The sequence below is a fragment of the Crinia signifera genome, chromosome 9 (assembly GCF_055691185.1).
Source record: "Crinia signifera chromosome 9, ASM5569118v1, whole genome shotgun sequence".
NCBI classification, from domain to species: domain Eukaryota; kingdom Metazoa; phylum Chordata; class Amphibia; order Anura; family Myobatrachidae; genus Crinia; species Crinia signifera.
The window spans coordinates 32,508,441-32,527,665 of NC_139225.1; the positions used below are offsets into that span (position 1 = coordinate 32,508,441).

At 47.5% G+C, this 19,225-nt stretch overlaps 2 protein-coding genes across 2 annotated transcripts in view; one reads left to right on the top strand and one right to left on the bottom strand.

Annotated features, from left to right (window-relative positions):
• KYAT1 (kynurenine aminotransferase 1) overlaps positions 1-1,393 on the bottom strand; it is a 41,571-nt gene extending 40,178 nt beyond the window's left edge. Inside the window, exon 1 of the mRNA XM_083158724.1 lies at positions 1,054-1,393. The gene's annotated coding sequence lies outside the window, so the exon portion shown is untranslated. The remainder of the gene's footprint in view (positions 1-1,053) is intronic.
• LRRC8A (leucine rich repeat containing 8 VRAC subunit A) lies at positions 1,323-18,659 on the top strand. Its single transcript, XM_083158722.1, has 4 exons — positions 1,323-1,499; positions 2,658-2,770; positions 7,982-10,139; positions 16,704-18,659. The coding sequence occupies exons 3-4, from the start codon at positions 7,989-7,991 to the stop codon at positions 16,977-16,979; spliced, it is 2,427 nt and encodes an 808-aa protein (XP_083014848.1). The 5' UTR covers positions 1,323-1,499; positions 2,658-2,770; positions 7,982-7,988; the 3' UTR covers positions 16,980-18,659.
• The last annotated feature ends 566 nt before the right edge of the window (positions 18,660-19,225 follow it).

A 19,225-nucleotide genomic window follows, 5' to 3' on the forward strand; every position in this document is an offset into this window, starting at 1 on the left:
TGTGTCAACCTTTTTGCCAATGTCAACCTTTTGCCTGTCAACCAAAAGTGGTCGACCTATTGACTATTAACCTAACAACCGAAACCAAGTGAGAGACAGGGGTATGGATCATTGAGTCGACCCAATTTAGGTCAACATATTAGTGTTCACTCTAGGAGTGACACCGGGCAGGGCGCTGGGGGGCGGACCGGGCACACCGACGTCACAGCTGGGGGCGTGCCCGGGCCGCCGCGTCACCAGAGGAGGCGTTCTCGGGCCGCTGCGTCACCAGGGGAGGCGTGCCCGGGCCGCCGCGTCACCAGGGGAGGCGTGCCCGGGCCGCCGCGTCACCAGGGGAGGCGTGCCCGGGCCGCCGCGTCACCAGAGGAGGCGTGCCCGGGCCGCCGCGTCACCAGAGGAGGCGTGCCCGGGCCGCCGCATCACCAAAGCGTGCATGCACAGCCCGCCGCATCACCAAAGCGGGCGTGCCCGGGCTTCCTCCGTAGTCCGTGAGCTGCCGGGGAAGCCTAGCGCCGCCGAGATTGCGGTGCCTGGAGCTTCCCCGGGCACAACATTAGACAGGCAGCAGGCTCTTTTAGCGGGGCGCTGCTGGAGGGGCAGGGCGCATTTTGCCCTTTAGAAATCGGGCAGGGCGCAGTGCCCCGCTAAAACAGCCTAGCGGGAACACTACATATATTGGATCGACCCTGAAGGTTGACATATGAAATAGGTCGACATGGGTAAGGTCAACAAGCGTTAGATCAACTTGAGTTTCCCTTTTTTGTCCCTAATTTTCGACACGGGCACAATCTAAGTGTACCGCGTCCGCTAACTGCGTTTGGCACACTAATATCTTCTCCCACCATGCCGTAGTGAATGGTAGGGCATGAAATATCACTTGTCGGCACATGGCGGCTCAAAAAAAGTTAAAGACTCAAGTCGACCTTTTGATTTTCGACCTTCCTATTGTTAACCTTACCCATGTCGACCTAAAGCCTGTTGACACAATGCATGTCGACCTTAATAGGGTCGACCTAATGACCGTATCCCAGAGACAGTGAGGAATCAACCCACCTGTTACAGCGCCTCCTGCCGGTGGCCAAGTGTAGACACGCAGGAGAAGCGTCGCCCGCACCGCATGCAGCGACTCCCTCTGTTACTCCTGCACCATTACAGGCACGACGAACGCACTGTGGGGAAGAGGTAACGGCACGGATATTAACCATGTGGTATCCCTCCGAAGGAGGCAGCTCAGGTAACGTCGACACACAGCGGCGCGCCTTCCACTCCTCTGCCAAGGACAAAGATGGTGGCGGAGGCATCATGCCTCCTCCCCCAAACCCAAATGTGCCAGTCCCATGGACAGGCTATCCGCCCTCCGCGGCCGGATACCGGCTCCCAGGCCCAGCCCCGGGAATACCACCGGCCTGTTCCCGGGACTCGGCGTCACTTCCGGGGTGGGGATGTGGAGTGTTGCGGATTGGAGAGAACAGGGGACCGGCTGCAGCCCGGGACAGCAGGTGAGGGTGTGGGAGGCAGCCTGCAGGGGGACGGGTTATCCCTCTGTATTCAATATTACCGCATAACTGTGTACTATATACAGGGGTTAAAGTGAGGGCGGACTGGGTGGCACTGAGTTCCACCATCTCTAATGGGGAGGTGGAAAATGTTAACCTCCTCATTTTTAACCCTACCGTTTGCCCTACCTCTTCCTTATGAGGAGAGGGGGAGTAATTAGGTGGTATAGAGAAATGAGTTCCCCCAGCTCTGCATGACCACTTTAAACCCTGACTATATATATATATATATATATATATATATATATATATATATATATCCTATTGACATGGATGATATATATAAAGAAGTGTCACACCCGTATTCCCTTGTAGCTGTGTGTGACTGTTGGTTATCTTCTCCTCCTGCCTGCACCAAAATGCACCAGTCTGTGTATTGCCCCGTACACACCATGCAATGTGGTCTATTTCAAAATCGAAGGGAAGTCGAATGCATTCAATTTCGATTAGTCCCGATGCGTGGCCCCGTGGCATCAAAATCTAATAGAAAAATAGACTATGACACAGATCAGTACTATATGCGTTTGCCTTGAGTGTGATTCAATCTCGAATAGCAAGGCAAACTCAGAGTGCGTACACCCCTTATGGGCTGGGTGACCCCACCTCACTGCATATGCTGATCCAATCTCTCTCTGACCCCTCTCCTGCTGCTATAGTGTAGAAGTGATTACTCACAGCTGACATTTGTCATCCTTTTATGGTACACAGAAAATAACTATTGATTACCCCTAATATAGCCATTTATGTAGAGTATTGTGGTGTCCTGGAAGTAAGGTCAGATTAGTTACCACCTCTGTATTACCCGAGTGCTCATTGTAGCACCTGCATCTTCCAAAACCACTGCAGTTCCTTTTCCCGGCATGGGGTGTTTTTTTTTTCCTGTGCTTCTAGCACAGCGTGGTCTGTATTCCAGCACTGGTATGCAGACTAGATCTAAGCTAGCAGCACCACAGCAGAGAGTGACACCGCAGACAGGGAAGAGGAACTGCACGGGTTTTGGAAGAAGCAGGGTGCGAGAATGAGAAGTATTACACTGTATAGCTTCAGTAATACTCTGCAGTATATTCCTGGTTTAATGCATTGTTTCTTCCTTTTATAAAGGTGTATTTGCTCCCATGGAGTTAAGGACCTGCGAATATTGCCGGTTCATCACCTCTTTACGCCCACTGTGTCACACCAAGTGTCAGCATAGATAGCGCTGCCTCTAATCCAAGGTAAGTGGGTACATTGGGGGTAGCAGCCAACGTGTCATGTGTCTGAAGGTGCCCATACACACTACCGCGCACTTCCCATCACACAGTACAAAATGTATGCGCTGCTCATACTTTTTTAACTAGTTTTGGATCGCATGCAATTGTTGTAACGTGTATGGGCACCTTTAGACCTCTTGGTGGTGCTCTCCTTACAGGGCTTATGTCTGACCAGATGTAAGTAGGTCCAGCTGACTCAGCAGTGGCTGTCACACCTTCTTCACCACCCCGTGCCAGCATATCCAGGGCACGCTTCATCAAATGACTGTTAATGTCTAACTTCAGTCCTTAGAAACTGCTGGCCTGGTATTTGGCAGAATTGTTGCATTACCTGCAAGTAAAATGTAGCACAGCCAATGGGCGATATAACTTAATATATATCTGCTCCTCGGGCTTTGCTTATGGGCGATCCCCCAACCTCCTGTGCACTTGCTGGTATTGGTCTCCCTAATACCCCAAACCGGACGCCCGGCACATTTACTTACATGGGCAGGCAGAGGACAGGGATGCTGCGGTGTGGCTGGCGGGTTGCACAACATGACCTTTGATTATGCTGCGCAGAGGTGTACGCCGGCATCAGAACAGCCGGACAGCATCTAATCCTGAAATCCAAGGGATGGAACCTCCGATCTTGGTATTAAAGTCCAGGCAATTTTAGGGCCAAATCCTGGGATTGGCCACCCTACCTGCGCTTTTCAAAATCTGTGGTTCCTCTTTCCTGCCTGTGGTGTCGCTGTCTGCTGTGGTGCTTCTATCACAGTGTAGTTTGTATTTCAGCACTGATATGCAGACCAAACCTGTGCTAGAAGCACCACAGCAGACAGCGACACCCCTGGCAGGGAAGAGGAACTGCACAAATTTAGAAAGGTGCAGGGTGCTAGAATGATCACTATATACAAATGACTGTATTACTATACAGACCTTTTTCTGTACTCTAAAATGCTGGCAAGACTAGAATTTGCTGAACAACAGTGGCTATTCTTATTACCTTTTTGAAAGCCGCTAGGTAGACTCACACTGAGCCAACTTTGACAAACGGTCACAAACAATAGGTTTGCATGGAAATAATGATCACAGGAAAATGTTGACATGAGTCCAAATTTATATGTGGACAACATGGACCCCCAATTGGTGTAACCAGTACCCTCATTTGGTGCATCGCTCGGCGGGTTCTGTATGAAAAAAATTGTGAAAAACCTCAACCATTTCCTGTAAACCATTGCCATGTCGACCTACTGCTTGTGTCAGCCATTTGACAATGTCGACCAATAGTGTTGACCCTATCAACTCACTGTCGCCCTAACAACCAGAACCACATTTCCTATGGCCGCGAACAGCCTTCTATATGGTCCTGCTACCTCAGTTGTCCTTTTGGGGGGGTCCAGGATGGTTTCCCCACTTTTTATGCACTTTTCCCAGGTCACATTTTACAACATACAAAAGGCATGTGCCATAGGATTATCTGACGTCCTCTTTACAATATCCTACAAAGTTCTTGTATAGCTAAGGAGACGCGTTCCTCAGTATGGGATTCCTCCCCCTCTGTGTATTCATCTCGTTGACTGGTGAAATGTTGCTTGAGCTGAATATTGGTTTAGCGCTGGATGCCTAACATGTAGGTGATGGGTATTCCTTCTTGTACTGACCAGCTCTTGTGTGCTGGAAGAGTAGGAGGCACGAGAGAGTCTTCCCGTGTATGTTGTAAAGGGGTCAATGTATGAAGCTTGGAGAGAGTTATTCACGCACTGTGGTTCCTACCGGACAGCAAATGCCGCACCGGACTTCTTAATTACCAGTGACAGCTTACGGGTACTTTCACATGGGCCGGCCACCGAGTAGCAGCCGGATCTGTCCACTGAAATGGATGGCTGCTGGGCCGTGCTAACATCTCCATGTGCACACGGAGATAGGGGCCTTTCACACACCAATTTTCGGTGTGCAGGTTTAGCTCTCCCCGTCCCCAATTTGACATCATATATAAGCCCCGCCCCCAGAATTAATTTGACAACTATATTTTTATAAGCACACCATTAAATCCGGCTAAAAAATAGTGCATGTGAAAGATGCTGCTGTCCAGCAAAAAAACTAAACTTTGTCCGGCTTTTTGCCATCCGGTAAGTTACGTAGTGTGTGAAATAACGCTTATGTGCTCCCATTTTCCTGAATCACATCCCAGAATGCCTTGCCATAGTTTTAGCTGGAGGGCCATAGTTTGGCCGTGCCTGTTCTAAAGAATAAAAGAGCGCCACATTCTGCAATAAATAATGACTTGCCTGTGAGTTTGGGATTTTCGGGCAGATTTTTGGTTACAAATGGGAGAAAAAAATATCTGAGATTAAAATTGCGATCAATAAAGGATTTTTAGATCTTTTTGGTGGGGAGGAAGCAGGTGATCAGTAGCCCTTTGTCCTGTTGTCTTCATAAATAAAGATACCTTTTATTACGGTTGCCTTCAGGTTACTTTTCTCCCAGTTAGATGAACCCTGTGTATTTAGATTAGTTACGTAAGCATTTTTATACTCCATTCTTGGCCTGTTAGTCAGAGCACTAAACAGGCCAATCCAGCTTGTTTAGAAACCTCATAAATGAACCCTGTGTCTGGGCACACGGGCAGTGTTATTGGGTCAACTAGTGCGTGGCTGGCATATATATTGCAGGAATATGCAGAGACTATGGACCAGATGCACGAAGCTCCTAAAAGTGATAAAATGGAGAGTGGTAAACAGCCAGCCAATCAGCTCCTACCTGCCATGTCACAGACTGTGTTTGAAAAAAATGTCAGGCAGGAGCTGATTGGCTGGTTGTTTATCACTCTCCATTTTATCACTTTTGAAGCTAAGTGCGTCTGACCCGTGTCTGCAGTAGCTGATAGCAGACGATAATAGCAGGTGTAAATGCAGTGTCACTTCTGAGGGCTGGGTGGAGGGAGTCTCTCTCATAATGGCTGCCAGCCTAAGAAATGTGAGAGAACATCACTGGAAGTCTGGCGTTGGAGTGTCTGCTTTATGTCAGAGCAAGTGGAGCTCTACTGTTGATTTTCCTACATGCTCCTGCTGTATTACCCTTAGTGATTTGTTATTGTCAGATCAGCATGCAGCAATATAAGGCAATGGCGGCCGATTCAGTCTCCCAACACCACCACAGGGTTATATTTACTAAGATGGGAGTTCTGTTGAAGATGGGATGTTGTCTATAGCAACCAATAAGATTCTAACTATTATCTTCTAGAAGGTGCTACATAATTAAGTAGAATCTGATTGGTTGCTATGGGTAACCTATCATCTTCAAGAGAACTCCCATCTCTTACCACATAGACATTTAAAAGGATTCAGCTACTATATGTATGTAGACCTATTGCAGTTTATTTTTTTTTGTGTAGTAGTTACATTTCCCTCTTGTGTAGCAGCAGCTATACTGCAGGTGGTTTCTCACTGTGTGCATTATGCCAGTGACTGCAGTCACTTAGTGATATTGGCAGTGTGCGGTTTGGGCATCCCAAGAATCCCAGCAGTAAGACTTCATGGGTGCCGCTTGTAAAATTTCTATTAAGGGTGCTAGTGCTATATTTACCAATGAGTTGCTTGGTCCGCTGAAAGGGGACCTTCTGTGTGCCTGCGAATGGCATGGTTCAGCCCACATACCAGCGCTGTGTGGGAAGTCTGTTTATTAAACCCCAGCAATTTCCCAGCATTCTCTTACGTCTTTAAAAGGCCACCCAGCCTACTTCAGTTAATTCATTACCCAGGATTCACTAATCTGTATAGGGTTTCATGTTACTTTGGGGCAGATGTATTAAGCCTGGTGAGGAGATAAATTGGAAGGAGATAACGCACCGGCCAATCAACTCCCAACTGTCATATTTCAAACACAGCTGATTGGCTGGTGTGTTATCTCCTTCCACTTTATCTCCAGTTTATCTCTTCGCCTGGCTTAATACATCTGCCCCATTGTTTCCAGCACATATAATTTGTGTATAGCAGCCTAAGGGGGGTCTGCAATCCGGGGTCACAGCTGTTGATCCCCGCTGACAGCTGCGATCCTGGCCCATTTGCGGTCTGATCGACTGCAGAACGACAGGCGGGATTCGGAAAACGGCCGTGGATTGGTGATCTGCGGCCGGGATCGCTACAATCCACGGCCGTTATCGGCAGAACGGGTCAGACAGCCTCTAAAGTCGGGCCCGTTCTGCTGTGATCCCGCTTTAATGCTGTTGCTAATGACAGCATTGATTAGGGAGCTGCCGCTATTTCCCCACGTCGGAACACATTGCATACCCCCCTAAAGGTCCATACACACTGAGCAATTTTTGCCCATCTAAGCTATTTTCCCGGGGGAGTGGACCACATTCCATAGCAGTATGCTAAGGAAAGCCGCCCACCCCGTCGCGCCGGCCGCTGGCAATGATGTGGGAGTGCGCATCGTTGCTCAACGCTGCCCCGTACACACGGAGCAATGTAGCTGCATTTTCGAAGCAATCTAGTGAGATCGCTTAGAGAATATCCCTTAATCGCTACATGTGTAGTCCCCATCAGCCTGTCGACTGAGGAAGGTATGTTGGGTCTTGTAGTTCATCAGCTGGAGTGCCGCAAACCTGCATAGCATAACTAGTCCTTCTCCTATGCACACTCCAGGAATCGAGAGGTTAAATGTAGAGGAGACTGTCCCCTGCCAATAGACATGTTATTCCCAGACCCAGCATGTGGTTTCCTGTCAATGATATCTCCTATTCAGCTGTTTATATTATTTTATTATTATTTTTGTGGCTGAGAATGACTGTCGTGTTTGGGTTTTACTTCCCTGCTCTGGACAAAGGGCAACAGCTATTTGCTGTGGGTTTTTTTTTCAGAGCCCTTGGTTACTATGTAGCTAAAGCCTCTGAGAATTGCATTTTCCAGTCCTTGTTATGGGACATTGAGAGCATATCGTGGCCGAAACATCCTTATTAATTCAATTCTAGTGGGAGGAATTTGACAAATTTCTGTATATGCTCAGCTAAAGGTTTTTGGGGGCGGGATATGGTTTCTGGAAACTCTCTTCAATTCCCTTTTTGCCGTTTCTTCTATCTTAATCTCATTGTGGCTTTTCTTACCATTTGCAGTGTTATAAATAGACACAGAGCTTGCGCTCTAGTATTCCGCACTGTAGTGAAACCTCTTGTGTTTTGGTCGTTTCCAGGTGAGCCATGATTCCCGTGACAGAGCTCCGGTATTTTGCCGACACCCAGCCAGCTTACCGTATCCTGAAACCGTGGTGGGATGTCTTCACGGACTACATTTCCATCGTCATGCTCATGATTGCCGTGTTTGGAGGTACACTACAGGTCACCCAGGACAAGATGATATGCCTTCCTTGTAAATGGGTCACTCACGACAGCTGCAATGATTCCTACAGGGCTTGGACACCGGTAGAAGCTGAATACGCCAACGCCAGCTTGGTGCCTTCGCCCGAATTAGGGCCCACAGGGATCAAGTACGACCTGGACAGGCATCAGTACAACTACGTTGACGCAGTGTGCTACGAGAACCGGCTGCACTGGTTTGCGAAGTATTTTCCCTACCTTGTGTTGTTGCACACTTTGATCTTCCTGGCATGCAGCAACTTTTGGTTCAAGTTCCCCCGAACCAGCTCCAAATTAGAGCACTTCGTCTCCATACTTCTTAAATGCTTTGACTCGCCTTGGACTACCCGAGCCCTGTCTGAAACCGTTGTGGAGGAAAGTGATTCCAAACCTACTGCGGGAAAGATGAATGGCTCGGTGGACAAGAAGTCTTCCACGGCCAGCGAAGACGTCGAAGCCACAGTGCCCATGCTCCAAAGGAGTAAGTCAAGAGTAGAACAAGGCATTGTCGATAGGTCGGAGACCGGATTGCTCGATAAAAAGGAGGGGGAGCAGGCGAAAGCCTTATTCGAAAAGGTGAAGAAGTTTAGGACACACGTGGAAGAAGGCGATATAGTATACAGGCTGTACATGCGACAAACAATTATCAAAGTCATTAAGTTTATTCTGATACTTTGCTACACGGTGTATTATGTCAGCAGCATCACCTTCGACGTGGACTGTAAGGTGGACATTGAGAGCCTCACTGGCTATCGGATGTATCGCTGTGCCCACCCACTGGCCACCCTTTTCAAAATCTTGGCTTCTTTTTACATCAGCCTGGTGGGCTTCTACGGTCTGGTCTGTGTGTACACTCTCTGGTGGATGCTGAGACGATCCCTTAAAAAATACTCTTTCGAGTCAATCCGCGAGGAGAGCAGTTACAGTGACATCCCGGACGTGAAGAACGACTTTGCCTTCATGCTGCATCTCATAGACCAGTACGATCCGCTGTATTCCAAGCGATTTGCTGTCTTTTTGTCAGAAGTGTCTGAGAACAAGCTCAGGCAACTTAACCTCAATCACGAGTGGACATTGGACAAGCTGCGCCAACGCATCACCAAGAACTCTCAGGACAAACTCGAGTTGCACCTTTTCATGTTGAGCGGGATACCAGACACTGTGTTTGACCTGGTGGAGCTGGAGGTGCTGAAACTTGAACTAATACCCGATGTCACCATTCCTCCCAGCATAGCCCAGCTCACTGGATTAAAGGAACTTTGGCTGTACCACACAGCTGCTAAAATTGAGGCTCCAGCTCTCGCCTTCCTCAGAGAGAATCTGAAGTCCTTACACATCAAATTCACAGATATCAAGGAGATTCCATTGTGGATCTATAGCTTGAAAACGCTTGAGGAGCTGCACTTGACCGGTAATTTGAGTGCCGAGAATAACCGGTACATTGTCATTGATGGACTCCGAGAGCTAAAGAGGCTGAAAGTGTTGAGATTGAAGAGTAACCTCACTAAATTACCTCAGGTGGTGACCGATGTAGGTGTCCATCTGCAGAAGCTTTCGGTCAACAATGAGGGTACCAAATTGATGGTGCTGAACAGTCTTAAGAAAATGGTGAACCTGACTGAGCTGGAGCTAGTACGCTGTGACTTGGAGAGGATCCCTCACTCCATTTTCAGCCTCCACAACCTTCAGGAAATCGATTTGAAGGACAATAATCTGAAGACTATTGAGGAGATCATTAGCTTCCAGCACTTGCACAGACTGACCTGCCTGAAGCTCTGGTACAACCATATTGCCTACATACCGATTCAGATTGGCAATTTGGCAAACCTCGAGCGACTTTACCTTAACCGGAACAAGATAGATAAAATACCAACACAGCTCTTCTTCTGCCGAAAGCTCCGACATCTGGACCTGAGCCACAATACCTTGAGTGGCATCCCACCGGATATTGGGCAGCTCCAGAACTTGCAGTATTTCGCTGTAACTGCTAACCACGTGAGTATTTGCTATTGTTACTACTTGTAGTTTATATTGATATTTACATATGTGTCTGCATCCACCTGTCCTATTGTCTCCATGTGACACCAGATGTCTGTCATGATTTCGATGATGGACACTTTTCTTCCTCAATTTTACATCTTAGGGCCTGATTCAGTCCCAGACACTGAAGTGCGTAGATTGCTAACTGTCAATTTCCACCTCTTCTGTGCATGCACCAGCTCCGAAACTTCGATCGCTGTTTCCGAACTGGTGGGGGCAGTGACGGAGCGTTGCTGCAGTGTTTTGTGGGAGCTGTCCGGACAACACAGGCTCGAGGGAGGGACACAGCAGCTGTGTAAAGTCGCAGGCAGTAACTGGGACCTGAAACATGGCCGGTCTGTGTCTGGATGTGCAGCCAGTTATGTGTGAGTGCTTTGCGGTGTACTGAAGCGCTCGGACTTAAACAGCCCCCCCAGCCTAGTGCCAGTTATATCCTGTGGGAAAACCGTGCACATACGGTGCAATTTGGCCATTCGATTTTGACTAGATAGTCAAAATGGTATACAGTCGTCAGTTCAATATATATTGGGTCAAACTGCATTAGGTTGACACAGGAAATAGGTCGACATAGCCAAGGTCAACACAAGCATTAAGTCAACAATGCCTAGGTCGACAGTCATATCGTTGAGTTTTCACCATTAAAGTGTACCGCGTCTGGTCACCATGCTTTGGGCACGGTGCCTCGTTATGCTTGGCACACTATTCTTTTCTCGCTCCACGCCCCAAGCATTAGGCCGACAGTCAAAAGGATTTGTCCTTTTGACTGTCGACCTAATGCTTGTGTCGACCTTCCAACACGGTCAACCTTAGCCACATCGACCTATTTCAGGTGTCGACCTTCTGTGGTGGACCCAATGCATGACAACTTTAATATTGGACGACCCAATGATGCATGGCCAAATAAGTAAAGTAGACCATTTTCATCAGCAGATGAGGAGTAGAGCTGTTTTATTTTTGGCGTAAGTCTTGGAAATGTTTGTTTTTGCTGTAAAATAGTCAAACCTCATTTTGTTTTGTTTTTCCCCTCCAGTTCTCAGTCGACCTTTCTTGTGTTTTTTTTTTTTAAATGCTGTAATCAAGTTTCCGCTAACATTATTAAGAAAGCTTTGCCTATAGCAGGGAAAATTCACAACATTCTTGAATTCCATCCCTGAGCTTTTTAATAAGGTCCAGATCATTGTAATTGGGTTTGTGCAGTGTCCTTGGAAAACGTCATTGGAACGTATAGTCAGAGCTGCCCCATCATTTACTAGTTACCCAAACAGATCGCCTTGATAACCAATAATATATTGCTGGTGCCTCGGTACTAGGGAAGCCAATCCTGAGGCATTTTTCAATCCTGGAATCAGGGATTGAAAAATGCTGATCCCAAGATGCCCCGGGAGCTGTGTGGGCTGGTGCCTGTGCGGCAGCTGGGGTGTCTATGAGCCTGACAGGGTAGCGATGTGTGTGGCTGTGGGGGGGCAGAGTGATTGTTCAGCCTGTGCAGCGTGATCTCTGACTGACACGCTGTGCAGAGTCGCAGGCCGGACACCGGGAACAGCTGGGCAGTGTCTGAGTGAGTGCTCAGACACTGCCTGGCATTAGACTGCGCATTCGCAGTCTAATCCCGGGATTGAAATCCTTGTGTTTTGGGGGTCAAATCCCGGGATACGGCCGATCCTGGGATTGGCCACCTTACTCGGTACAGACTTGACGCTGCAATCATTCCGAAGTCAGTATAGACACATTGGGGTGGTTTTATTCAATACTAGGTGAATAGCGCCAAGAGGGCACTTCCGGCGCTGCTCTAATTGTAGCGCTGCTACCGCTAACGAGTGTATTTCTGCTCTTACCTATCCTGGGGGGTGAGCAGAAATACGACAAAACTAGGGCGTGAAACGGCATTGCCGCGGGGCAATTAAGTCGAAAAATACCGGTACTCATGACCGTACACCTGGGAGTACCGGCATTGGCCAATTTAGCACCGCGCTTGAATAGTCAACCCCATTCTGAGCATTAGGTAGACAATGGGAAGGTCGAAGGTCAAAAAAGTCGACATGAGTATCGTGTTTTTTTTTTTTTTCTGAATTTTGAAATTGGTCGTCATGTACACCGTATCAGTGTATCGCGTCCCCTTGAGCGGCTCGCTGCACTCACCATGCTTCAGGTACAGTACCTTGCGGCTTATTATTATGTCAAAATTTTCACTGTCGACCTTCCCATTGTCGCCCTTCGGACCCTGTCAACTGTAGCCATGTTGACCTAAGCAGAGTCGACCTTTCGTGGTCAACTTAAAGTATGTCGACCTAGCAACCTTATCCCGCCCATACAGTGCTACCTAGAATATCGTAAACCTAATCTGTCAGAAACAGTTAAATATAATTCCGCACTTATTGCTGGAAAATACAAAATGAGTTATTCTGCTTTGTGCCAATACTTAGCTATTCCACTGAACTGAGCCCGTCCCTCCGGCCGTTAAGTAGGAAAACGCACACAGCGCTGATGTTAATACATCTCTGCTAAGTAACACAATTCTCATTTCACACTTAAGGGCTGGATTTTTTTCCGTAAAAGGTGTTTTAATAATTGATTAACTCTGTTTTTGTTACTTATCATGAAGCCGCAGTACTACACAGCTTGAGCGCCGGCCGTGAAATCGAGTCTCCCTGGATAATAATTAATGCCAAGGGTTTTTTTCTGATATTGGTTAAAAGTCGTTCTTATCCATCCTGTTGGGGAGATACGGATGGTGTCATGGTTACATTACTGGCTCACAGCACCGAGGCGGTATGGGCGGCTGTATGAAGGTCATGCATTAGTTCGACATCTGAAATAGGTCGACAGAGTCGGAATGTCGACATGCATTAGGGCAACAGTGCGAAGGTTGACAGTCAAAAGATCGACATGAGTTTTACAAGTGTTTTTTATTCCGATTGTCGACAGGGACACCATCTAAGTGTACCGCGTCCCCTCGCATGGGTCTCTGCGCCCGCCATGCTTCGGGCACAGTGCCTCGCTGCTCTTGGCACACTATTATATTCTCCCGCCATGTCCTAGTGGATGGTAAGGTGTGAAATACTGCCTGTCGGTTCAAAAAACAAAAACATGAAAAACTCATGTCAACCTTTGGTCCGTCAACTTTTCCCATTGTCGACCTAATGCTTGTCAACCTCCTGAGCCTGTCGACCTAATGACCGTATCCCGTTCTCAAGATACAGGGTAATGTCGACATGTTAGATGGATGGTGATTTTATTTTATTTTTTTGCCACCCATTGATGCAGCGGGTAACTGGCATCTAATTCCTTGCATCGTATTGTATATCCCAGGATAGTACTGTACAATCGCGTGCTGGGGATTTCTGTTTCCTACTACTGTATATTCCATGTGACTGTATCACAGGCAGATTCAGCTGCAGCAATCTGTAACATACTGCTGCAGGTCAGTCAAGAACCACCACAAGTACAGGGTACATTAACATAGCTGCATCAGCAGAGGACACCGACATAAGTATCAAGATGATGGGCGGGAGTGTAAAGGGAGATGAGGCCGGAGATAGGAGATGAGTGTGTGAAAAGCTTGTATTGGATTAGCGAAGGGAAGCCTGCTAATCACCCCCATTCCTTTCTGCACTTCTCTGGCCTCTATCCCCTACACCATGACTTGTATCAGGCATCAGTCTTGCCTCGCCCTGCATTCCCTGGTGTGCTGGTCGTGTGGGTGGCTGGTATATGAGTCTGTTGTTGAGCAGTTCACCTGGCAGTGCATTTGTATGTTTAGCGAATGTATTAACTGTTTCATACCTCAGTTCTCCTGACTCCTATTACGTGTTCACCTGCATGACTGATTAATGCTGGTGTATCTGTGTTACCGCTGATAATGCTGTCTGCAGGTGCATGGTGCTGCTGTAGAGACACAGTGGGACACAAAACATCTTAACTTATGTGTTTGAGAGTTTTTATCACTATGCTGATCCTAATGGGCACTCATAGTTATTTTTTTTATTTTTTGGTCTGGAGTTAGTTTCAGTGAAAGACGCAGAGGCTGTGTTTTGATAACCGATAATAGTGTTCATTCTAACACCCTGCATCTTTCAAAACGCATGCAGTTACTCTTCCCTGACAGGGGTGTCACTGTCTGCTGTGGTCTCTCACATTGTGGCTTGTATCTCACTTCAGACCAGACTGTACTAATAAGCACCAAAGCAGACAGCGACACCCCAGGCAGGAAAGAGGAACTGCACGGGGTTTTGAAAGGTGCATGGTGCTAGAATGTACATTATCCGCACAAAAGCATCTATTTAGCAATAAAAAAAGGGCAAATGCAAGGTTAGACATGTTGCGGTGCACTACAGCGGAGATGGCGTCTGTTCCACAGAATAAGTATTTACAACAATGTAAATCCAGTGCTGACGTCATACAGGGTAATATTGCCGATTATATTGGATCATTATCGAGCTTGTTGCTAAATTTATGATTATCCTTCATTTATATATGGCCAGTTTTATTCATATGTGGTCAATTAATGGCCACAGATGACATAATTATTATTACCACCAGTTATTTATATAGCGCACACATACTCCGCAGCGCTGTACAGAGAATATTTGAACATTCACATCAGTCCCTGCCCCAGTGGAGCTTACACTCTATATTCCCTACCACATGTACACTGTCACTAGGGCGACCACTAAAGGTCGACATGCCTTATGTTGACACACTGAAAATGTCAACATAGCCAATAGGTCGACAGTCAAAAGGTCAACATGGCTTTTTCACTTTTGTTTTTTGCCGACAGGCGCTATTCTATGCCTTACCATCCACTGGGGTGTGTAGGCAGAATATAATAGTGTGCCGAGCGTAGCAAGGCACCATGCCCAAAGCATGGTGAGCGAACGCCGTGCACCAATGCCCATGTTGACTGTGTCGACGCTCAGGACAAAGTGAAAACCCAAGTCGAACTTTTGACTGTCAACCTAATGCTTGTGTCGTGTTGAGTGTGTTGAACTAATGCCCATCAAGCTTTAGTGGTCGACCTAACGATCCACACCCATGTACACGCACATTCATTCTAGGGATAATTTTTGTTGTAGTCCAATTGACCAACCAGAGGAAATCTGAGCACCTGGAGGAAACCCACGCAAGCACGGGGAGAATATATGAATATATAAAGGGGGTTATTCTAGTTCACTCGCAAAGGCACAATCGCTCTCTAATGGACAAAACCATGTGCACTGCAGGTGGGGCAGATTTAGCATGTGCAGAGAAAGTTAGATTTGGGTGGGGTTTGTACTTCAAACTGATATCTATATTGCAGTGTAAAAATAAAACAGCCAGTATTTACCCTGCACAGAAATAATAAAACACCCATATCTAACTCTCTCTGCACATGTTACATTAGCCCCACCTGTAGTGCACATGGTTTTGTCCATTAGAGAGTGTTTGTGCCTTTGCGAGTGAACTAGAATAAACCCCAAAGTCCGCACAGTTAGAGCCATGGTGGGAATTGAACCCATGACTTCAGTGCTGTGAGGCAGCAATGCTCACCAGTACACCGTCCGTGCTGCCCGGCGATGCTCACCAGTACACCGTCCGTGCTGCCCGGCGATGCTCACCAGTACACCGTCCGTGCTGCCCGGCGATGCTCACCAGTACACCGTCCGTGCTGCCCGGCGATGCTCACCAGTACACCGTCCGTGCTGCCCGGCGATGCTCACCAGTACACCGTCCAGTACACCGTCCGTGCTGCCCGGCAATGCTCACCAGTACACCGTCCGTGCTGCCCGGCGATGCTCACCAGTACACCGTCCGTGCTGTCTGGTGATGCTCACCAGTACCCCGTCCGTGCTGACATAAGACACCACGCTACCAGGCGCCAGATTGAAATTTTATGGGTGGTTATCTGTTCGGCCAGCTACATGTGGCCAGATTTGCATCAATGGGATGTTGTTCTGGACATACAATCAGATTCTATCTATTATCTTCTAGAACATGGGTCTTCAACCTGTGGCCATCCAGATGTTGTGAAACTACATGTTCCAACATGCATTGCCACATTTTTTCCTATGAGAGCATGCCAAAACTGTCAGGGCATGCTGGGACATGTAGTTCTACAACATCTGGAGGGCCACAGGTTTAAGACATGTGTTCTAGAAGGTGCTAATAATGAATCGGATTCTGATTGGTTGCTATGGGCAACAACCCATCCTCAGTAGAACTCCCATCTTCCTAAATGAACCCCATTCTGGCACTGGCTGACAGCCTGTATGACCAATTTGAGGAGCCTTCTGCCTTCATCAGTAGTAATCATCTGACTGGCCAGCCTTCCACGTATACTGGTTCAGCACTCTAATTTAATTAGATGGGGGGGGGGGGGGGCGGCGGCAAGAACGGTTACACATTACTATTATGCCAGCATTAGTATAAGAACACTATACAAATTCCCTCGTTTTGTGTTTTATGCTAACGCACTGTAAGTAGCTATTATCACTAATTTGCCCATAAACTAATGCAGCCATTAACTTTCCCTTCCTCCGACAGATTGAGAACCTTCCCCCGGAGCTTTTCCAGTGCAAGAAACTGCGTACCCTGAACCTGGGGAACAACGCCCTGCAGTCTCTCCCTTCCAGAGTCGGCGAGCTCACCAACCTGACTCAGATGGAGCTGCGAGGCAACAGGCTCGAGTGCCTCCCCGTGGAGCTGGGAGAGTGCCACCTCCTGAAGCGCAGCGGACTTGTGGTGGAGGAGGACTTGTTTAACACCCTTCCTCTGGAGGTGAAGGAGAAGCTAGCAAGAGCAGACAAGGAACCGGTGTGAGAGCCGGTTATGGAGTCATACACCGCAAAAGGATCTCCAGGGAATCCCCTTCTCCTAATCCCTGTCAGAGCCTTCTGGGGTTCCTGCTATATGACCCTGCACCACATCCTCTTAAAGGGCACTAATCTCACTAACAACCCATAGGGGTTCCGATGACATGTTACAGTGATCTCTGACCTGAAATTCTGCTGCCTGCCTGTTGTATATGCCATAGCAGAGGGTCGACACATTGACTGTCCGTCCTCCCGCAAAGAAAAGGGGAATACGGTCACTAGGTCTTACCCTATTTCAGTTGACATGCATTGGGCTAACCACTGAAGGTCAACAGGGCTTAGGCCGAAACCTGAAATAGGTCGACATGGGTAAGCTCAACAGGGTTGGAAGGTCAACACAATCCATAAGTCAACAATGGCAAGGTTGACACTATGAGTGTCGCAATATTTTGGAGCCAACATGTGCTGACAGGCCGTATTTCATGCCCTACCGTGGTGGGGGACAGGGTTTTCTTTGACCAGTGTCCATGTAGACTATGTTGCCATGCGGGACAAAAAAATGGTGAAAACCTCAAGTCAACCATGCCATTGTTGACCTAATGCTTGTGTTGACCTTTTCAGCCCTGTCAACCATAGCCATGTCAAACTATTTTGGGTGTCGACCTTCAGTGGTCGACCCAGTGCATGCCGACCTCAATTGGGTCGACCCATACCCAAGAAAAGGAAGCCTTTTCCCGTTCCTGTTTCTCACAGACTGCCGTTCACCGCTCGCATCCTAGTTTCACGGTCACAAATTCCATCTCGAGCTTCTTCCTGTCCTGTTATTTTTAGACTGGTTTTATTTGCTTTCCTGTTATCATCTCCATCTGAACCAATTAACTTTTATTTTTAAATGACCTTGTGTTGCATGGTAGGGGACCAGAACAATGAAGATCTCCTTAGAGCTTTGGTTTTTTTTCAATCCCCCCTCCTGCTGAGCGGTTGGGTCATTCCATGCAGAGCAGACCACTGTGCCAACGTAGGGGGCAATATTACCAAGCGCCCTCTGCTCCAAGCGTTAAAGTTGCCTTTCAAAGCCGTGACAACAATCCGCTAACACTACATACTTTTCTTTTCTGCACAGTGGCAACGCTTACAGCTGCGTAGTTTTATTTTTTGCCTAGTTCTGTTGCCTGCATACGTGTAGCATCCTTTATGTTGTGTAGGCGAATGGACTATCTCTTACGGAGACCTCTGCGGACCACTTTATTACCTCACTGCAAGCCACAGACGCTGCTTTGCACACAGAGTGACTGCTTGGCTGCAATGTGCTGTAGGGAGGGTCTATGGTATCTGGACAAAGTTGCCTTGCGTGTCATGGATGGGACCCGATTATCATTTTTTTTATTTGCAGTTGTACTCTAGACGGTCAGGGGACACTGACATTGACCTATAGACCATATGTTTACACACAAAAAAAAAAAAGCTAGATTTTACCCAGCAGGCAGTGCGAAAAGCTTGTTGCAGCCATAGAAGTTGAAGGAGCCATTTTTATTTTGTCCGTTTTGCAAGATGTCCTGCTAAGGTATTGGTGAAATGGGAGAAATGGATTCTCTCACTAAATTCATTTCACATTCAGTGTATTTAGCAGGCCAGGATTACCAAAATATGCTTTTGTTTTACATTTAATAAATGGCTTCAGATCCGAGCCATTAAATGTGTATTTTTTTTATGCATGACAGTCTGGACACACGGTCAGATTACCAGAAGCCCACAGACCACCTTCGCTATGGGTCTAGTTGTACCCCTATTTTTTTTTTTTTTTACTTGGGACACATGTTATAGTCTGCGTGTTTCAGGTAGCTGTTATAATCCCGGCGTTCAAAATACCAACCGCTGAAATCCCGACACTTTCTCCCTCTACGGATGTCCACGACACCCACAGAGGGAAAATAAATTAGTGTGCCGAGCGTAACGAGGCACCAGGCCTGCAGTGTGGCGAGCGCAGCACCACCCCCTACCCACCCCCCTTGTCGGGATTTTGAACGGTGGGATTCCGAATTTAAGAAACAATTGGAATATCCACATCTTTTTCCACAGAAATTGCCACTAATTTGAAAAATGTTGAAATTCACATGTGCAGATTCAGCCTTCAAACAGCCGTATCTGCAAATGGAAATCCCATCCATTTCCCTGGATTGAATAGTGAAATCCCCCTTATTTCTGATTTTCAAACATTAAACGTGGCAAACCATGCGAGGGGTTGTGGTACAC